A 21,276-nucleotide genomic window follows, 5' to 3' on the forward strand; every position below is an offset into this window, starting at 1 on the left:
ATATATATATGTATATATATACAAATTATTGGGCTCTTAATTCATCTTTGTTTCTTTTGCAGTACAGATCAAATTCAACCGGACTGCAGTCTTCACTCTACTTTCTTTCCACAACACAACACAGAGTACAGAGAACCATCAGAGGTGCGTCTCACCCGAAGATTATGACGTCATTTGTTATATGAGTTCTTGTAAGTGCAAACCCTTCTTGGCAGGATACAAGTCCATAGATAAAATGTTATTTCACCACAACAAAGAAATATTTGAAACTCAGCATCACTTTGTTTGACAACACAGTTGGACGAGTTCTTCAAATGACTCATCCATTGTGATAAAACCAAAAGTGAAGCCAACAACAATCAATTAAAAGAAAAGCTTAGAAAAGCGAGATTATCTGACATTTAAGATTTGTTAACCTAATGTTAACCTAAATAGAATTAAAAATGAAAAACAAATAACCAACAAATCTCTGAAGAAGAGGGGATGATGAGATAAGAGAGTAAGTTAGGGGTGGGTTACCTGTGTTGGGATTCCTCATTTTTTATAATATGTATTAATATGGTAGAATTGTAATTGAAATCCTTCCAATTTCAATTTTCATTGGGGTCTTCTGCCTCCCTTTACGATACCTTATGCAAAACGAGGTCCAAAAACAGTCAATATCAACCAACTCAAAAAATTCACAAGGGGTCCAATATCTCACAAATAGTAAAAAAAAAAATCCAAAAAACTAAGTTTAAACCGAACCAGGAAATTAAACAGAAAACAAAGGACAAGAGACCTGGTAGATACTATATTCAAGGAAAACACAGGACATAACCAGAAGAACTGCAGCTGATAACCATACATGTAAAAGATCATGATCTGGTCCATTGGTCTGGAAGCCGAGGGTTCATAAACTGCAGGTGATTGTTGACTAGCTCCAGTCATGTGCCATTAGTCAGGTTTATGTTGAGAAAAAAGGAAATGAACTGAAGCGAAAATGTAAAATAGAACCAAAATAAAAGTGAAAATGACCACCCGTTTGCGTCCAAGAAAGATAAAGTTATCTGTCTTTAAACGGAATAAATAAAATGTTAGGGTTAGGTTTAGGGTTAGGGTTAGGGTTAGGGTGAGGGTGAGGGTGAGGGTGAGGGAGAGGGAGAGGGTTAGGGTTAGGGTTAGGATTAGGGTTAGGGTTAGGGTTAGGGTTAAAGACCCTAGGGTTAGGGTTAAAGACCCTAGGGTTAGGATTGGTGTTAGGGTTAGGGTTTAGCTCAGTGGATAGCAAATCGGCCATGGTTGTCTTTTCTTCTTTTTTTTTGCCCCCAGGACGCGGGATCGAAACCCGCTCAAGACAATATAGTAGATACAATAGGGCCCTACTAGCCCATATGAATATGCATTTGTGTATTGTTGTTTCAGTGTTCCTGAACACCTGGTATCTGAAGATGTCTGCAGAGATCCCACCTCACCTGTTGCACCTTATTGACAAACTTACAAAGACTGGGAAACAATTCATCAAGAAGTACGAAAAGTCCAATAAAAAGATGTTGGATATTGCCAAGGAGCTCAAGGAAATATCTGAGGAAGTGAAGTTGACACATGAGGATACAAACGTGTTCAGGGTGTTAGGGGCGATGGGTGTCGCAGGAGGGGTCGCTGTGGCTGTGTACGCCGCATTTTCTAACGAAGCAACGGCCGCAAGAGCTGCAGTCGCGGGAGGATCTCTGGCCTTTTGTTCAGGCCTCGGCATCATCGGGACAAACGTTTCCAAGTTAGAGATCGACCAAGTCAGTGTAGAAAAGGTAGAAGCGTTGGGACAAGACTTCCTGAAGATGACTGAGAGTCAGAAGAAAAACATTGAAAACATTCTGGTGGTGTCTAAAGAATTAGAGCAGAATTCGTCAGCCTTGACGACAATGACCAAAGTCTTGGCCAAGAAGCTGTTGAAGGCAGAAACACTGGAGCAGGTTCTGAAGGAGGTCGCCGCTGTGGGCAAGCAGGGCAGGCAGGCCATAGATGCGACCAGGAACATGATGAGGGAGCTGAGGGAACTGCTGAACTTCGGCAGCATCACTCGGGTCACTTTCACCACAAAAGAAGACATGAAATTGCAAAAGTGTCTCAAACAGACCGCAGAGCTTTGCGAGAAGACGGTTGTTTGGTTTGAGAAGCTACGGGTCGCCCTCAAGGATTTTGAGAACATGTCACTTTAAGCCCGGGGCGGCAAAGTCAGTCGTACACTCATGACACTGTAACATCCTTTATCATCAGTTTTACTTTATCTTAGCATACTTTGATGTGAGCCAACCATCCTGTGGGCCACTTCAAATGACTTCAGTTCTAAACTTCTCAGCTATCACATACACATACATGGAAGGGACATATATGTGATTGGACTCATAGCTAATATTTTGTCTTTAGAAACATGGGAATGTCAGCTTCAGATTTACTTTGAAAGTTTATTATTGCTTTCACTTTTAAAACGGGTGTGGTTTAGGATTATATCACTCATTTAAGATTTGTTTTTTAATTATCTGTAACTACAAAGTGATTTAAACATGGTGGAGGTTATGTCAATTTGTTTCCTGTTGCTTTCAAATAAACGTCTTCCTTTGGATATTTTGTGTTTCAAATAAGGTTCTATAGAGTGTTCTGGGAATCGAACCCAGAGTCCAAGAATAGGAACCATTGCCGCTTTACAGATACACACTGGTCCAAACACTGGTTGAACTTGTTGTGTTAACTTTATTGATGACACCGGAAGGTCTTAGGAACGTTTTCTGTCAGGATTGTGGAAGCGGTGGACCCTAAAGCGATACAGGAAGTATTTCCGTAGAAAGTCAAGTCTTTAATAAACAAAATAGATCCACACGGAAAAGTTCATAAGGTCAAGGTTCATAGGTCTTGTATCCAAAACTTAGTCGATGATCCGACGATCCAAACGGGAAAAAACGAAGGAAAATAACGGGAACTGAGGAGGGTCATTGAAGACGAGCGAGGGGAAAATCAAAATCAGAGAACAGAAAGCGCTGACAAAGTCAGGAAAATTTGTCCAGGTAGCACCAGAAGGTATTCCAAAGCGATCGAACAAATCATCAAGCAGTTACCAGATCATTTTTCGAGATCCACTAACGATGCTTCCTGGGAACCCATGTTCTTTTCAGCACCGCTCCGTAATTGCAGGGGTGGCCCTTGTTGTCATCTGGGTGCCTCTGGGACAGTATTGCTCCGATGCCGGTGTCTGAGGCATCCACTTCGACAATGAACTGTTGCGAAGAACCCGGATGGCGAAGAATGGGAGCCGAGGAGTAGATTTGCCAGAGATGATTGAAAGCAGCATCGGCCTCCGGCGTCCAGATCAACCTGTTTGGTGGATGTCATCTGGGTGAGGGGAGCAGCTACCTTACTGTATCCCCGAATAAATATTCTATAAAAATGGGCAAAGCCAAGAAACTGCTGTAGCTGCTTACGGTTAGTGGGTGCCTGCCACTTGGCGACTGCCTCTATCTTGGCCGGATCTGGCCGGAGCTGACCTTGCCCTAGAATAAAACCTAAAAAGTTCACTGAAATGACCTCAAACTCACACTTCTTGGCTTTAATAAAAAAGTATTTTCTCCAAAAAGCGCTGGAGGACAAGTCGCATATGCTGGGAGTGTTCTTCATGGGACCTGGAGAATATGAGGATGTCATCAAGGTAAACATATACACGTTAATAACATCACGGAGCATGTCATTTATCAGGGCTTGAAAAGTGTCAGGGGCATAAAAGGGAACCACCAAGTACTCAAACTGACCAAGAGTTGTTTTAAAAGCAGTCTTCCACTCTTCGCCTTTCCTAAAACGCACAAGGTGGTAAGCATTGCATTTATCTTATTTAGTGAAAACCACTGCTTTATTAAATGGTTCAAATGAAGGATCGATAAGTGGGAAGAGTTTTTAATAGTAATGTCCTTTAAGCTGTGGTAATCAATACATGTTCGGAAAGAAAAAAAAGCAGCCCCAAGAGGGGGAGAGGATGGTCTAATAAGCCTGGCAGCTAGCAATGCATGAATATATGCTTCCGTGGCACCCCTCTGGTGACGACTACATTAAATAGCCGGCTGCCAGGATAGAGGGTGCCGGGAACGAGGAATCGCACAGTCATAAGGCCCACGAGGAGGTAGAGAGAGCGAGCGATCTATCTTTGCTAAAGACCTCGCCAATGTAGTGATACTCCGGCGGAACAGAGGTGAGATCAGGGGAAGATATGGGAGGAGACGAATCAGATCTAGCAGGAGCCTCAGCAGACCGCAGACAGGGAGATTCTCAAAACGGACTCGAGGCAGAGATGGAGGATTTAGACCAGTCAAACTGTGGGTTGTGAAGACGAAGCCAGGGAAGGCCCAGTACAATAGACGACGATGGCGATTTTCATTTTCATTATTCCTTCACATGGAAATGTAAACGTTCGGGAAAGGGAAGTAGTTCCTCCGCGGACAACTCTACACATTACGTCAAGTGTCGTCTGACAACTACACAGTAGTTTACACAGAAAATACATACATATAACACAAAACACTACAAGTTGTATAAGTAATGGATAATAAACAAGTAAAACTTCACATTGAAATGTAAACGTTTACGAAGGGGAAGTAGTTCCTCCACAGTGCACCTCTACACATAATACAACAAATAACATTTAATGTCATTATGTGTTTTAATGTATATAACACGTATTTGTATAGAGAACAGTCCTACCTCTTGTACACCACTTGTTGTCTGACGACAACATTCGTCCAAAGGCTTCTTATAAAGGGTCTCTCCATAGAGGGCGCTCTTGCAACACATCCTTCCTTTATTATATTTGTGTTCAAGTGGTTTACTATACATTATTACTATACATTATAACTGTTACACCAGCAGCGCCTTTGTCATGTTGTGATGAGTCTTCATTATTTGGCAAAGCACTGTAAGAAAAAAAATACAAAACTCTGTATAGACTTATTTGTTACAGTGGAGTGACTGCAAACGAAAACACTCGGTAACACTTTCTATGAAGGTCTCGTGAATGAATCCATTAAGAACACACATGAGACATTAAAATACAGTAATAATATTTCAATAGAAGACTGTATTGTGTAATTACAATGTCAGTACAAATAAGTAATTATTACATTTTATTTTATTATTACAAAGATGTGCAAATCAACCAAATACAATTGATTTTATGGTGGTGACGACAGTTTACTTAAATCTCTGTAGCACTGTTTAATTCCTAAAACTAAATATGAATTATATCTGAGGCAGTTCAATACGTCTTTAAAAAAAATTGAATTAAACATTACCTCATAACCATTATCTTATATCCTCTATAAAGCCTTATTAATACATGATAATGTATTATGAATGTGTTTGTTTTATAGAACATATTAACAAAACATTCAACAATGTTTAGCTTGTTTTTATTATTATCAATGAGTTGAAGTTTTGTAGATGTTAGTAAAACGTTCTCAAATGATTCTAATAATTTTAATAAGAAGAAGAAGAGCATATACACCATAAAGAAAAGTTTGTTCTGCACTTTTATCTTTTTACTAGTTTATCTGTTGTGGGTCTATATGACGTTAACAAATCTTCTTTGATAGAGGGGAATAAATATACTGTATCTTAGTTAATACTTTTATATATTTGTCTGTTTCCTGACCACTGGGCCTCCATGTTTTGATACATGTATTACATCTTTTCAATCTTTTGTAAGTTTGGCACAAACAAAACCTGTATTTTTTTTTTTTTTTTTTCAAATCTTTGCTACACAAAAGTTGGTGACGTCAATCTGAGCGGGGCATGTGCAAACTGTCCACGTCAGAGGGCTTCCCTTCAACAATATCTGCCCTCAACACATGGTGAGTGTCAACACTAGAGGACATCCCACACCTCAGCCTCGCGTGGTCACGTGTGAAGAAGGCTTTGCACATGCATAGAAGGTGCCAACCGTGTGTGCCCTCCACAAGTTTGCACGTCTGTTAACCTGATGAATATATCTGTCAGACTGACTACTTCTCAGAGAGCAGCACTGTGTATATAGTATAGCAGATATAACAGAATTCAAATGTGAAATAAAATAAAGAGCTACCATAAACCAAACAAGTTTTTACTGTTACTATATGTTTCAAACTAAAGTTAATGATGGCAATATTTCAAATTTCAAATGTGTAAACAAATTGTTTTTAAACATCATAACGGTCATTTTGTTTTGTCCTTTCATACTCAAGGTCAAATGTGCTGAAATTCCTACAATCTGGATTAATCCTTTGATCTTCTGTGAGTCTGCAGAACAAACCACTAAACCTCTTTTCTGCCCCATCAGTATTAATTAGTCAAATGCATGTATATTTGCAAATATAAAATATTTACTGGCCTTTTATTAAAGAAGGAGTGATATTTAAAAAACAACATAGGGCAGTACAGGTTTGTACAACATAACATTCAACAAATACATGTTTTCTGCAGTTTTTAGAACCTTCTAATGTGAAGAAATATGATCCAACAGGTAAGGATCAAATGGTGTGTGAAGACAAAAGATCCAACAGTGGGGGGAGGGCGGGGGAGTCTTTCTCCGCGGGGCCCTTAACATGAGTAATGGGCTCTAAATGAGGGGATCATCGTCTGTGCCTTAATTTGGGTAACAATCGACGATATTCATCAGCCGGATGATCTTGATAATTTGATCCCTTTTGTCTGGGCTGATTGACTGGAAGTCATGGAGTTCTGCTTTGGTGTGAAGGATCAACATCAGTGGAGTGTGTCGGATATCTATGATTTTTTTTTTTTTAGACAGTCTGTCCTTTTCTGGACGTTGACTTGAAGATGAAGACAAAAAGAAAATGTTAGGATCCCATGAATATGCTCAACAATTATAACCAATTTACTTTGTCATGATTCTTTGTGACACCAATAAATTCAGTGTATATATATATATATATATATATATATATATATATATATATATATAATAAAAACAAGTCTTAATCTGGGGAGTGAGACCGAAAAATCATAATTAAATTAATTTTTATTCATCGAATTATGGACTGAAATCGTGTGTGAAAAGCTGACTCACTGCCCAAATATTGAGAGAAGGAGTAAGCTGTTTGTGTTTGTGTGTAGGTGTGTGTGTTAATGTGGAAATGCACATTAACAAGCGTGCTGGCTGTGCGTCACAGCTCTGCTCTCCGTTTGCTCTCTTGCTCTCTGCAGTCGTGCTGATAACAGAGAGAGATTCGCCTCAACATCGAAATGGATGAACTTGATTTGCTGTCAACAACAAAAAACAAAAACATAATAAGAATCCAAATAAAACATGCGAAATAATTTGTTGTGAAGTGTAACCATGTGATTTAAGTGCGTTGAAAATGCTGTACTAGGCATAGAAGAGATAGTCGTTATGTTATTCGTCTTGCTATTATATTTCCAAAAATAAATCATAAATAATTGATAATAATTCCACCTATATTTGCATTCTTGATGTTAATCGTTTTGACTCACTCTCGGCTCGTTTGCACGTTTTCTTTGTGCTGTTTTCCATCAATCATCCTCCAATCATCCCCTGCTGTTACAAAGACAGGGGAGGGCTTCTCCTTAACACACCCGCAGACCCCCAGGAACCACCTCAGTCCAGATCGGCCAAAATGGACAGAGGAGCTCTGGGCGTCTTGGTGCTCCTCCAGGTGAGGTGCGCCATTGCGCTCGCCATCCCGCCCGGGAGAGCCACCGCCGGGCAACAGGGGGAGACAAAGATGGCGCAGGACACGGTCCACCTGAAGGATTTACCCCGGGGTCCGCCGGTGGCCCCTCACAAGAGGGCCCCTCAATTCATGCTGGATCTTTTCAACGCCGTCTCAGTGAATGACGGGACCCCGAAGAGCCAAAAGGAGATTCTAGAAGGAAACATAGTGCGAAGTTTTGAGGATAAAGGTGAGAGAAAAAACAAAATAAAGTTAAAATATGTGCATTTTTCCCCAATTTGTATTCTCTTAAACAGGAAATTCCGGAGAGAGGTTCCACTTCTTCAATCTTTCGTCTCTTGGGAGAGATGAGAGGATGTTAAAAGCCGAGTTTCGTTGGTTCAGAAAGAAACAAAAGCATTACCTCGGAAAATCATTCCGGCCTCACTTTTATAAGGTAATGTTCATGTTTTGAGCGGAATCAGCCGATGCGACACGAAAAAAGCCGAGAGCACGAAGTTGCCGGAATTGACTACGTGTGGTCGAATGACGTCACATGAATTGAAAACTTAGATGAATAAGTGTCAGTTAAGCCCAGAAATATATTTAAAGTTGTTAACACTAGTTTATACGTTTAATAATTATCAAATAAACAATGCATTTGTAGAGGATTTATTTATGATATATCTACTTATAGGTTGATAAGAGAAGACAATGAGTGTTTATTTTTTTTAAATAATTGTCCAGGTGGATTTGTACGAGGTGCTGGACAGTCAAGTGAAACCATGGAGAGGGAATCTCATCACCTCCAGACTGGTGCCTCTGTACACACAGGGATGGGAAGTCTTCAACGTCACTCAAACGGTATCTTATCAAACTTTATTAATTGACCAGATTTTGAAAATGAGAAAAACAGAAGAAATTGTTCACTAATACATGTTTTAACCCTCAGGTGTCCAAGTGGATCAGAAACAGCGAGGAGAATAACGGCATCCTGGTGGTCACCACGCTTCCTTCCGGCGACTGGATGGATTTCCTTTCCAGAAAGAATGGAGAGCTGCTGGAAACAAACGGCTACTTGGTCATATTCTCAGACGACGGGAAAGCTGGAGCTTCGAATCAATCGTTTTTTGGTAAGACAAAAAGTTTATCTTTAGTTAACTTTGACGTGGTGCCGGGAGATCTTTGAGATGATCCTATGAGTTAGAAGTGTTGTTAACACAGCATTGGTTCTCTTAAAGAATGAAGGTAAAAAAAACTAATATTGGAGGGAAACAAACTCTTCACATATCATAACACCTGACATGTCACTCACTGTAAAATGATCTAATTCCTCTATATACGAAGTATAAGTTAAAAATTCAGAGTCAAACCATTCCAGTGTAGGTAGGAAATAGTAATTTAATTTAATCATTTATTTGTATATTAAGAGGTTGAATTTTTTTCATTGGATAATTTCAAAACAAATTATTTTAAACATAACGTCTGATATTCGAATGCCAATCACTTAGAAAAATGAAATCAGTATTTTTTTTTTAATTCAGTATAAATGTATTTGTATAAAACTGCCACCATGATTGGCTGAAAGTTCGGCCAAGCTACTCTTTTTGTATTGTCTGATAGTACCATTATACATTATACCACGTTTTTGTATTGCATTAAAAAAAAATTTTTTAAAGAATAATAATGAAATGTTTGGAATAAGAATATGAACTTAATGTGTAAAATGAATAAATACATTTTCCTTATTCTTTCATTATAAAAATTAGATAAATAAAAAACACATTCAACCTTTCCGTATGGAAATAATAAATTCAATTATTTAAAATGCACAATTCAATGCTTTAAATAAAACAATAATTAAATGAAAAAAGTAATAATATAACATTGCAAAAAGTTGCAGTTCAACATTTCCTTTTCGCATTTCTAAAAAAATCAGTCTTTTCGATACGGACTAACAAAAGTAATAAGTATATTTCCTCCAATTCTGATGCATTTGTGGTCAGAGCTAGAAACAGAACAGAGAAAAAGGAACAAAATGAGACTAGAAAGCATCATCTTTAATCATTCATACATTGTTTGCCCTCAAATCCTTCATTTGAGAGACAAATTGGTTTCTCTCATAAAGCACCAAGAGATAAAATAATGAAACGTCAAAACCAAGATCAACCAAAAGCTTACATTGCATGATCTTTAATTCTGTACTGACCTGAAATGATCATCCACAGGACAACCCACACCAGAAGCATCAGCAGCTCACCACCACGATCACCACCACAACCGACGGCGGCGTGGAGCGCCAAGTTTCTTCCCGCACAGCCAAGCGCAGTCCTGTCGCAGGATCCCGCTCTTCGTGGACTTCGAGGAGATCGGCTGGTCGGGCTGGATCATCTCGCCGCGGGGATACAACGCCTACCACTGCAAGGGCTCCTGCCCCTTCCCGCTGGGCGGAAACCTGCGGGCCACCAACCACGCCACCGTGCGCTCCATCATGCACGCCCTGAAGCTCTCCACCGAAGACGTGGAGGCCCCCTGCTGTGTCCCGGACAAACTTCAGTCCATCAGCCTGTTGTACTTCGACGACGAGGAGAACGTGGTGTTGAAGCAGTACGACGACATGGTGGCGTTGAGCTGCGGCTGCCACTGACTTAACCCTTGCACGCTCACTCACAATGCTGCTACTTTGCACAAGAGTTCACTCGTGTCAACTGTATCTCTCAATATTTAAAACCCAAATAACTCTTATGTCTGTGCTTCAGTGCCGTTCAACATGATCCGTACAAGCAAACAAAGGCATCGTTGTAAATAGTAACTTCCTCAAAATCTGTTACGACAAGACTCTAATATGTACAAAAAAAAAATGTTTATGGTGAGAGTATTTATTTTAACAAGCAGATTATGTGTGAAGCTGAGTGTATCTCAAGGACTTCATCTGCAACGCCTGCTGTTCATAATGTGTTTTTTTTTTTTGATGCTAATGTTTTAAATATTGTATTATTTTGAGCAATAAATAATATATTCCTCAAACACCGAACATCCATGACATGAACATGCAATGTTTATATTTATGTTTTTTTCTTGTTCAATTACTAAAAAAGTCAAAAATAACTTCAATCAAGGTATCCGTCTATCGATATGAATCAGGTCAAAGGTGACATTAACTAATATAAAGCAGACATAACTCTAATGTATATATTTTAATGATGTATCCAAAAAGCACCTATTTTAAATGATGCTTTAATAAGGGTAGTGAACTGAAATCCTGATAAAAATCTAATGTTTAAAAAGGTTTGACTCAAAAATAAGAACTATGTGCATCAACAACTGCGTTTTTTTATTGGAATGGATCACAGAAACAATACAGTCCTGCATTACTCTAGTTAAAAAACAGTCCTCTGCTTATTAGAAGCACCAATTTTTGCATCTTGAAAATGTATATCGGCATGCAGAAGAGATATTATATGAGTTTTCTCAAACATCACAGCATGTTTCAAGTAGTTCTAATGTTGTGCGAAAACAAAACAAAAGAAAAGACACATCATTGAGTCATATATGTCCACATACAACCTTACTCTCTGCTCTCTTTTTCAGATATATATGTATATATATATATCAATACGGCTCCACAGTTTCCCATTAAAGATTCCACAATGCAGCAAAAAAAGAAGAAAAACATCAAAAAACCCAGTAAAAAAGTAAATTTACAATCTAACTGTCTGCAGTGTAACTTTCTTCTCTGTCATTTATTTACATCAGCGCCCCCTATGTCAGGTTCATTCTTTCTTGTGTAGACCATAAAATTGCAAGACTCGGGATAAAAGTTAGAAAAAGCTGAACTGAAGCGTGGATTTGCAACAACCGTCTCTCTCAACTTGGACAATCCAGCTCCTCTGTGCCGAGGAACTCTCCGAGGATGTTGTCATGTTGACCGTAAACTGGCTCCAAGTACGGATCCTTGCAGTTCATCTTCCTGGACTTCTCCAGGAGTCTCTGCTCGTCTGCATAGGGATTTTTGACTGCTGAGTTCTGAGTCATAGGTGAGAGAGAGACCGGTACGAAACTGTGATAAACAACCATAGGTGGCGTCAAAACCTCCATGGTGGGGGCTTGAAGAACAGCACCATCTGATGGCTGGACTGGCAGCTGCACATAAGTCCCCGTTTCTGGGTCGAAAAAGGTTTTGGTTTTGACCTGAACCGGCATGTCCACGAAGAAGTATTGGCCGGAGTCAGGATCTTGAAGAAGCTTTCTCTGGGTCATTGGGAACGACTGTGTGACGAAGTCGATGCTGGACTGCCGGGACAACTGGTTTGTGTTTCCAGGCTGGAAGGACTGATCTGAAACACGATGTCCGTTCGAGCTGGAGGTATCAATACTGTGACTCCTCCTCAGTGGGTTATCTCTAGATGTTCGTTCACGTGCCCTCCCTCTCTGCTGGAGCTCATCCATGATAGACTTCTCAATCCGTTGCCTCCTTGGATCGAGTTTTTCCTTGATTGACATGTCTTCACTGTGCCGCCGCTGGGATTTGTCAGATAAGTAGCGGTCAATGCTAACGGATCGTTGTAATGGCTTATCTGACATCGGCCTATCGTGGATGTTAGCCTTGTACACAGGTACGCTACTGATGACCTGGTCGCTGCTCAACTGTCTTTGCAGTTCTTTAGTGCTGTTCCGGTCTCGAAGTTTAGGCACATTGGGTTTATCACCATCAACATCTCCCTTTCCTCCTGAATCACTGCTCTTCTTTTGTGGATCACTTCCAACTCTACCTTGTTCTTCTTGACCTCGAGTTGGCGGTTGGCTTGTTGTGTCTCGGTGCTTTCTGTCTTTACTTCGTCCACTTCGGTGCTCGGATTTGTCACCCCTGTGAGTTTCTCCCTTGTGTCGCCTGCTGTCATGAGAAGACTTCCGGGCTTCATCCTTCTTGATCCTCCTGTGGGTGAGCTTGATGGCTTTAAGAACAGCCTTCTCCGATTTGGGCAAGACCGCCGGTGGTTTGGGCAAACTCTCGTAGCCGCTGCAGGTCGAGCCCGAGCATTCGCTGGGAATTGTTGACACTTCCTGCTCGGCGGCTGCTTCGCACAATCCCATCTCATCTGCCGTCTCTGTGTTACTAGTAGCAACACTTTCCATACCTTCAGAATACGGACTAGCACCTGAAAATGCATCTTCATCCCTGGGTACAGTCAGGAGTCCAGCCAGCTGAGGCTTCTTTTGGTCGTCTTCGTCCAAGTGAGAGGCTTGTGGAGACGGCGGGAGATGGTTTATAAGTATTTCTTGCACTGGTAAAATTTGAGTTTTATTCAAGGCAATTCCATCTTTGGGGATGTTTTCTTCTACTGCAACAGTGGCTACATTTCTCTTCTCTTCATCTATCTCCTCTTTCTCTGACCCACTTAAAGTGCTTCTTGGAGACCAGGGTTGCAAAGTCTTCTTTGCTCTTTGAGGACAAGTATTGTCCTTGATTTTGAACAATGCCGGGATCCCCAAGGTTGGCGAAAACATATTTTGAGGGGACAAAGGTGCGTTTACAGGTGGAATCTCTTTCACATCTTCATGCATCGGCTGCACGTTTTCCTTCTCATTCAAATGATAATATTGACCATCATCGCCTTTTGAACTCTGCACCTTTCCTTCACTCTTCTCTTCTTCCAGCAACTTTTCATACAAGTTCTCCATGGAGTGAAAGACGTTGGATTCCGTCTCTGTATTTCTCTGTAAAGTGCTGTCCACAGAGAAGTAGGAGGATTTTGACGAGAGGCTAGCCTGATCGGGTGGACTGAAGCTTATGCCATTTACAAGCACTAAAGGTGACGTCACGCTTCTAGGGGGTTCACTCACGGCTTCGTCAATTATCTCTGCGGCCATTTTCTCAAGCCTCTCTTTGGTTAGACTATTGCTGTCATTATCTTTTGCTTCTTTTTGATTGATCTCGCTTGAAACCTCTGTTTTAACATCATTAATGGAGTGACTAGTGACTTCAACTGTTGTTTCTAATGGTTTTGTTTTTCCATCATCCACCTCCTGCTCCACGTCTTTGCATTTTGCATTAACCGACAGTGTGTCACCAGTTCCATACGCTTCAACGTTTGAGACATCGTCCTGCCTGTCTTTTCTGATCCCGATCTTTTTATGCCTCGGAGGAATAGCTGGCGATTGTAAAATTTTGCTTTTATTCGTGTCAATACAATCTGATTGTCTTGCATTTTCAACATCAGATAATTGCGAGTCATAATTTGAATTATTCGCCATTTCATTTTTCTCACGTTTAGCTTTCGTTTTCAATGGAACGCTGTGTTCAACATCAGCCATGCCCGGCAGAGGGATTCTACCACCTGATCTGTGAGTTTCGCCGATTCTAGCTTCAGTTTTTGGGAGGTTTTGTCGAACGTTATTTTGGTCTTGCAGATCCCCAGACCACTCTTGTGGACTCTTTTGTTGGTTAGGACTTGAAATATCTGCTTTACTTTGTTGTATTTTAGAAAAATGACTTTCATCACTGCCCATTTCAAAATCCTTCCCTGTAGTTTTGTGTCTCCGTTCCTGCCTATCAGTGATAATCTCTTCTAGAGCCATTTTAGCTTTGTCGTAGTTGCCATTAAAAAGTGCTTTGTTTACAATTAAATTGTTGTCTATCTTTGCATACGTATCCTGTTTACGCCGATCATTCTCCTTCTTTGCAAATATCTCCCTCTTAGCCAAAGTGTTTCCTCGCATGGACATCATTCCCTTTTTAATATTCTGAAGTTCCCGTGAGATCAAGTCGCTCTTGGCTCTGGCGTCTTCGTCTATGTTTGAACCTGCCAACTTATTCCTCCCGCTCTCATGGGCTCGACTCCCAAGCCTCGCTCTCTCTAGCTCCTTCAAAGCCTGCAAGTCGTAACTAATTTGATCGTTGTCTCGCGTCTCCCTCGCCATCTCCCCATTCTCACCACTTTTCCCCTGCACTTCCGCAACACCTTGCTCCGACCCCTCAGCGTGTTCCTCATCCGTCACCGAGTACCGCTGGTTTTTGATGTAGTTGTTTTGTCTGGCCGAGAATACATGCTTGAGCTTTTTCTCCCTCTGAACATTTTCCTTGGAATCAACCGGACTTTTGAGATGCTGTTGAATGTCTGATTTTGCAAAATTTCTCTTGGGAACAGGCGGTGGCTCTTTCTTTGTCTCACCTACAAATAGAGAAATCACATTGTCTGTATCGCAAATACTCTGCTTGATGTTAATTTTCTCTTCTGTATAATCTTCCCTCATTGGCTCCCCTTGTAATTTAGCTTTCATGTTCTCTGACTGACCCACAGATAGAGCTTTAGTTTTGGCCGCACTGATCGCTTCTTTAGCTGCTTTGATGACATCCATTGTGCTCATATGCTGGTTGTCTTTTCTTTTCGGACTAATGATCTCACCTTCTCTGTCTACGATTTGTTTCATTGGTTTGTGTACATTTTCAGGTACTTTAAAAGGTATTTTTTCTGAATATAATGGCTCTTTATTCTCAGAGATTGAAGGTGAAATCAGAGGGGACTTATCTAGTTTCACTTTCAAGCTATTTTCACTTATCTCTCTCAGCTCATCTTCATAAACCGCATCACCAATACTCGATGGGACATGAAGATATCTCTTATCCACTGGGCTGGACTTCTTATACAAATTTAATGAAGGATAGTTTTGCCTTTTTACGTTTGGACTTCTGTCCTTTTTAATCTCCCCAGCCTCACCTTTAGTTTGAAGTATATTTGAAAGCAGGTAGTCGACCGAGAGAGGTCTGTCAGCGTCGCTAATGATCAGCGGTGTATTACCAGATTCCACGGCAGGACTCTGAACCATCGGCACCTCTTTGGTAACAGCTGGAGTAGTCAAGCCAGGTGAGTTGTCTTCTGACCCATAGGGTTTAAGATTATTGGATGGTGGCGTGTCCAGATTTCTAAATTTCGGAGGGCTGTAACGACTTTTCACTCTTTTCCTGTTGTCTTTGAGGTTAAAGAGAATGCTCGACGCCAGCGACTTGTAGCTGTCCCGCTTGACGGGAGGCTCCGGGGTCAACTTGGTGTCCGAGTTTGGCGTGAGAGGAAGGTCGTGCATGGATGGGGAAAATACATTTTGTAGGATTTCTGATGTTTCTGTCGCTTGTCTGGAGGGAATTTGGGGAGTCATGAGTTGGCAGATGCTGAAGGGAGTCGAAGACACGGAGCTGACTTCCTTAACTGATTTTACTTCAAACGATTTTCCCTCATTTCTGACTGAAGGTACGATTCCATCCACGGTAGAAGAAGACAACTCTTTAGATGGTAATACAGATTCATGGATTGGAACGGCACTTGTCGCCCTCGACCTATTGCGCCTCCAGGGGGCGACAGTTCCATCTGCTCCTCCATTTGAGGAACATCTTATCTGGGCCAGATTGATGGACGGTTTTGGCAAAACCTTTGGAGGTGATGGGCAACGGATTGGTTTGGGGTTTGCAGGAGGCTGAAGCTCAACAATTGCCTCATCGCGTGTCTTTGTCTCTTCTGCACGTTGAGTGTTCTTGATGTGAGCTTGTGTCAGCTCTTTATAAAACGGAAGATCACACCACTTGGGGATATTATCCGCAGGAATAATGGAGCAGTCCTCTTGTGTGAAAGGAAACCTGTTCAAATCTCCCCATGATTGGAAGGGGCTGAACTCACTATGGAGGAAAAAGTTTTTAATGTTGAGCTTCTTTAATTTGACCGTGGATTTCCCGTTTTTCATTTTATTGGATTTCTGTGACGAGTTTGAACCGAGTTTGCTTGCCTTGTCCCCCTTGTAATGTCCATCTGTGAGATCGGAGTGATAGTTAGAGGAGAATTCCGAAAGCTCTCTTTCAATACTCCGTAGTGCAGATTGATCCCACGATTCGCAGTTAGGGTCGCCGGCGCCTCCGTTTTTGCTCAACACGCCGTCGCGACTCTCTTCTTTCACACTCAGAGCCTTGAGAAACGACGACATCTGCGATATATTCGCCTGCTGCTGCTTCTTCCACGGTTGATCGCCGCCGCTGCTCTCATTTTTGCTCTGCTTTTTGTTACTTTTACGGTGAGTCTTTTTAACAGGTTCCCCGGCCAACGGTTTGTGGCAACTGAAGGGCGAGTATCCGTACAGAAACTCGTCGTTGTACACCGCTTCATCGCCCACGCAGAGGCTTCGGAAGGCTCGGTCGGTGAGAGTGCTGACTTCTCTGTCCGTCTCATCCATGAACAAGTCGGTGAAGCCATTGGGGAAGCGGTGGTGGAGCATGCTCCCCACCCTGTGGCTCATGTGTCGCTTTTCCACGCAGCTCATGATGGCTTTCTTTCCGTCTCGTGCATCACCTGTCTTGATCACCGCGGCTGTGTAAATCCTCTATTTGTCTTCCAGCTCAGGTTGATGCCAGGACGATGGACGTTTCTGCCGGGTTCCTATAGAAAAACAACAATATGTTAAATATATTTTTAAGCCACAGAGTAAAAACAGTCAATATCTTCAAAGGGTTGACCTTTATGAACTTGACATGTACATGGTGTCAGAATATATGCAGCAGACAAACACTTAAACCATGTGCCTTTCTATTTAGGGATTGCTGCAGTGGCTGAGGCTGTAAGTAAAGCTGCTCTTGAGCTTCTCCTACACAAGACATACAGCCCTGTCCAGTCACATAAATCACATTATTATTATTAGTTACATTTCTTTAATGCGTTTTTTCCAGGTGGATTCGTTAAATTCTAACCTGTTAATGTGATGTGGTCATCCTTTAATATTCTCAAATAATGCATGCAAAACTGTGGTTACGTTTTTATTGTTTATTTAACATCCTTTTAATTATCTACATGTTTTTTTGTGTCTGTGTATTATTATTGTGCGGTAGGTGTTTTTCATTTTATATATAGACAATATTTTCTTTTAGGTTAGTCTTGTCAAGTTAAGCCCACTTTTGTTGCAGTGAACCCAGTCTAGAGCTCCTGCTGACTCAACGTTAAAGGGCAACTTAAGTGTTGATTTAAGTGTGTCTTAAATAGATCTTGGACACCATTGTGTCATCAGTATGTGTCTGTTTGTACAAAACTCTTATTTTCATTTAAATATTTACATTAGAAAATGTGATTAAGCCCCGCCCACTGAAAACACTTGCTCGCTTGCTTGGAGATGGAATCTTGTTTTCCAAAACCACACCCACTCTGCTGTGATTGGACAATTATCATAATTTGTTCCAACGTGTCATCAATCCCGCAAGTCTCCACCTCCATGGGACTCGTTGTATAAACAAAGCGGGCGTGATTATATCTGGCTGGAGGAGGAGTGAAGACCATTGTTACATCATAATGGACTTCACTCTCGTAACCTCTTGTTCGCCCAGATCTCAGACGGGGCAGAACTTTATAAAGTAATAACGACTGAAAAGTTGGGATTTCATATTAGTTTCTCTTTAAGGTGAGATGTATTTTTCATGCATGATATTTGCCGGTCAATGCAATTTTATTGTAACTCTTTTTATCTGCCACAGCCTAAATCAATGTAAGGCAATTACATTTCCTCAGGGGGCCACATTTTATACAGTGGCTGTTGTGAGGGGCCATCCAGCAAAACTAAAGGAGTGAATAGAATAAAATTCAGGCTAAACATGCTATCCTTTATGTTTTTAAAAACAGATGTAACAGCTCTTTATTTCCAAATATTCTTTATTATATTAATATAATATATATATATATATATATATATATATATATATATATATATATATATATATATATATATATATATATATATATATATATATAATTTGCTTGAATCTCTATGAGGGGCAATAAATAATTACACAAGCAGAGGACAAAAGTCCTGAAACAAAAACCCTATATTTAGCGACTAATAATGAATAATATCATCAGTCATAAGAGCCACATAAATACAGTCGAATGGACGCATGTGGCTTCACTTTGCCTGGCTCTGACTGGTCTGTCATGACGAAGACACTTTGAGTTCATCCCTAGTTTACAGGATTAGTCATTAAAAAAGGATGTCAAAGGTTGGAAGAGTTGTGTTGGGGAGGCTTCAACACCCACATGGTTCAGAACCAGCATTTGTTTCTCATTTAGCTACAGAAGCTTGTCAGTTTAATTAAGTCAGATAAGCCTAGTCTTTATTGCTGTGACCTCTGACCCCCACAGCTTTTCCTTTCTTGCAACCAAAACATTCTACAGCAGCTGCTGTTCTAGTGTCATAATGTTAGGGCTAATCAATGTTGTAATAACTTACAAATCAGTGTTTTTATGTTTTTTCAGGCAGTATTATTACATGTTTTTACAGAACCAAAGATTAAAAACTGACACACAAGAGAATAATTAACTTTAAATAGATGAAAAAATGTAATCATGAAATATTATTCAATATTTATTGACTTTTTTTTTTATAACGTTTTATAAATACTCGTTTAATTTGATAACTTGTATCACTGCCTCGAAACTAAATATATAATGGATGACTTTCCTCCTGAACTATGCTCACCTCGTGAAGTTAAACTTGATCTGATCGGTGATATGAGTCAAAAGTCGACAGAAAATAACTTCAATATCAGTGTTTCACCCAAAGGAAATGATTCATGTAATATGAGGCTCTCAGCAGGTATATTAAACATTATTTTGAGGTTTTTTTTCATTTAATAAGCTACGCTTTTCTTTCATCAGCAGCGACAAGTAACTTCTACTGACGAATACAATCAAAAGGGACTGTAGAACAAAATAAAGTTAATAATTTGACTTTTAATCCTCATCTGGTCCGTGTTTGCTCCCACAGAGACAGTGGCGTCAGATTTTGATTCCAGCTCTTCCCAGAGGTCACGAAAGTAAACCATCATATTGTTCACAGAGCGTGTCCACAGCAGCTGTTCTACTGTAGCTTACTTGAGCTCTCCGGGCGAGGTCTTGGAATAGCTCATTAACCCATTTTTGTTGTGCCCTGACCTGAGAGCACGGCCACTGAAAGATCAACAACCCTCCTGCCCTCGGTCCGGGGTTCAGCCATGACAACGGGCGACTGTCAGATTCATAGAACGATCAAGACAAACTGAGTGACTTTACTGTCTCTCGGGATTGACTTACGGAATATGTTGGCTCTCCAGGAGACGCTGGCGTCCAAAACACTTCGGGCCAGTGAGCGACGGCGGTACTTTCCCAGCGTCTGCTCGTATATTTATATCCTTGGCGTGCGCTAGCCCATATAAGCCTACATCTTGACATGAATGTATCACAGAACACCTGTATTACTTCAATAATATTCTTGAAATCCAGCTTCCAACCAGAAGTTATAAACTCGCTCACCTTCGTCTTTCATGCTGCGAGTCCAGTTTCGTTCATCGCGCGCGGATTAATCCTGAGCGGAAGAAGTCGGTTCAGGCTGACCTGTTGAGATAGAAGCTGAAGGCTGTATTTGACCGTCGGGGGAAAAGTCTTTATTGAGCATCAAAAAAAAGAGAGTTTAAAAACTCACCGAAAGTGAGTCAAGCCCTCAGTTCCATGTTCAAATGCACCAGTGTGGCTCCTGACAGCCCTGAAGAAACCAAAATAGACGAGTCGGTGTGGCCAAACTGAGCAGCAACACAGGCATGAACGCTTGTTCATATTCACCAGCCGGGTGTCGAGTGGCAGCCCCAGCAGGAATGAAATGAACACTGTCATCGGTTATTTTAGGACGAACGGCTGATAGGCTCCTCTTAAGCTGCGCAACATCATAGGTGCAGAAATCGTCTGCTTCACATGACCGATTGTTTGGAGCGAGGCTCGTGAACTTGTCGGGGCTTTCGACGACCCCACTTTGTGTGTGCGACGTGTGCGAGTGTGTGTAGCCGACGGGACCGAAGCAGCTGTTGTTGCCGTGACATCAGGCAGATCCAAGGAATTGTTGACTTGTTACCCTTCGTGAGTCACAGGAAGTCAGAGGGTGAGGTCAGATTTGAGATGTTGACCCACTGACTTAGCGACGGAGACCCTGGAAATCATCACTTTTATTCTTAAATCTACATTAATGAAGGGTCAGCTTGTTACCCTCACACGCGTGCTATAGTGTTTCTATAGAGATCGTATTGGGCTCAAAATGACCGCCATGAACTGATCTGAGTCTGGACTAAGATTTTCAGTTTTTTGCCTTAATAATGCACAAAGGCCAAAAAGGCCAGAACGGCAGTACGCTAACTAATCCCTTTAATTAATGTGAAAATGCTCATTTTCTTCCTGTCATTCTTCAGGGGAAGATTTTGAATTATGTAGCTCAAATATTACTTTTTCAAGCCCTTATTTTTTACAGAATTTTCACAGTTTTGTATCTTCTAAAAATCTCCTTCAGTATTTATTTTTCTAAATGTCTTTGATGCAAATTTAATTTATATTTTGTTGTTCATTGTTTTAGGGGTTTTGTTTGGTTTTACTAGGGTGGAAATAATTCCCATTTTAACTATATAATCAAAGCTAATAGTACGCAAATAGAAAACATTAAACTGAAAGATTATTTTTATATTGCTTCAACCTGCTTCACACCCTCAAGGGAAAATGTATATTCATGTGTCTGTATCACAGGATTTTTTTCCATGACATTTTATTATTTT

General features: G+C 40.8%; 2 protein-coding genes across 4 annotated transcripts; one reads left to right on the forward strand and one right to left on the reverse strand.

The window, feature by feature from the left end:
- The first annotated feature begins 7,649 nt into the window (after positions 1-7,649).
- On the forward strand, positions 7,650-10,332 carry LOC148086172 (bone morphogenetic protein 2). Of its 3 annotated transcripts, none has more exons than XM_087782881.1 (5): positions 7,650-7,935; positions 8,003-8,142; positions 8,433-8,549; positions 8,638-8,830; positions 9,929-10,332. In XM_087782881.1, the coding sequence occupies exons 1-5, from the start codon at positions 7,650-7,652 to the stop codon at positions 10,330-10,332; spliced, it is 1,140 nt and encodes a 379-aa protein (XP_087639007.1). The 3 variants fall into 3 exon arrangements, with proteins under 3 accessions (XP_087639007.1, XP_087639008.1, XP_087639006.1); XM_087782882.1 differs by having other exon boundaries at positions 9,941-10,332; XM_087782880.1 differs by having other exon boundaries at positions 8,638-8,818; positions 9,914-10,332.
- Positions 10,333-11,550: 1,218 nt separating this feature from the next.
- LOC148086173 (uncharacterized) lies at positions 11,551-20,231 on the reverse strand. The gene is made up of 4 exons (XM_087782979.1): positions 20,166-20,231; positions 19,997-20,077; positions 19,778-19,907; positions 11,551-17,104 (listed from the first exon to the last, which is right to left on the reverse strand). Exon 4 carries the CDS (start codon positions 16,986-16,988, stop codon positions 11,553-11,555), a length of 5,436 nt encoding a protein of 1,811 aa, XP_087639105.1. The 5' UTR covers positions 16,989-17,104; positions 19,778-19,907; positions 19,997-20,077; positions 20,166-20,231; the 3' UTR covers positions 11,551-11,552.
- Between the last annotated feature and the right edge of the window lie 1,045 nt (positions 20,232-21,276).

Source organism: Callionymus lyra, chromosome 2 (assembly GCF_982586985.1).
Source record: "Callionymus lyra chromosome 2, fCalLyr1.hap1.1, whole genome shotgun sequence".
Lineage (NCBI taxonomy): Eukaryota > Metazoa > Chordata > Actinopteri > Syngnathiformes > Callionymidae > Callionymus > Callionymus lyra.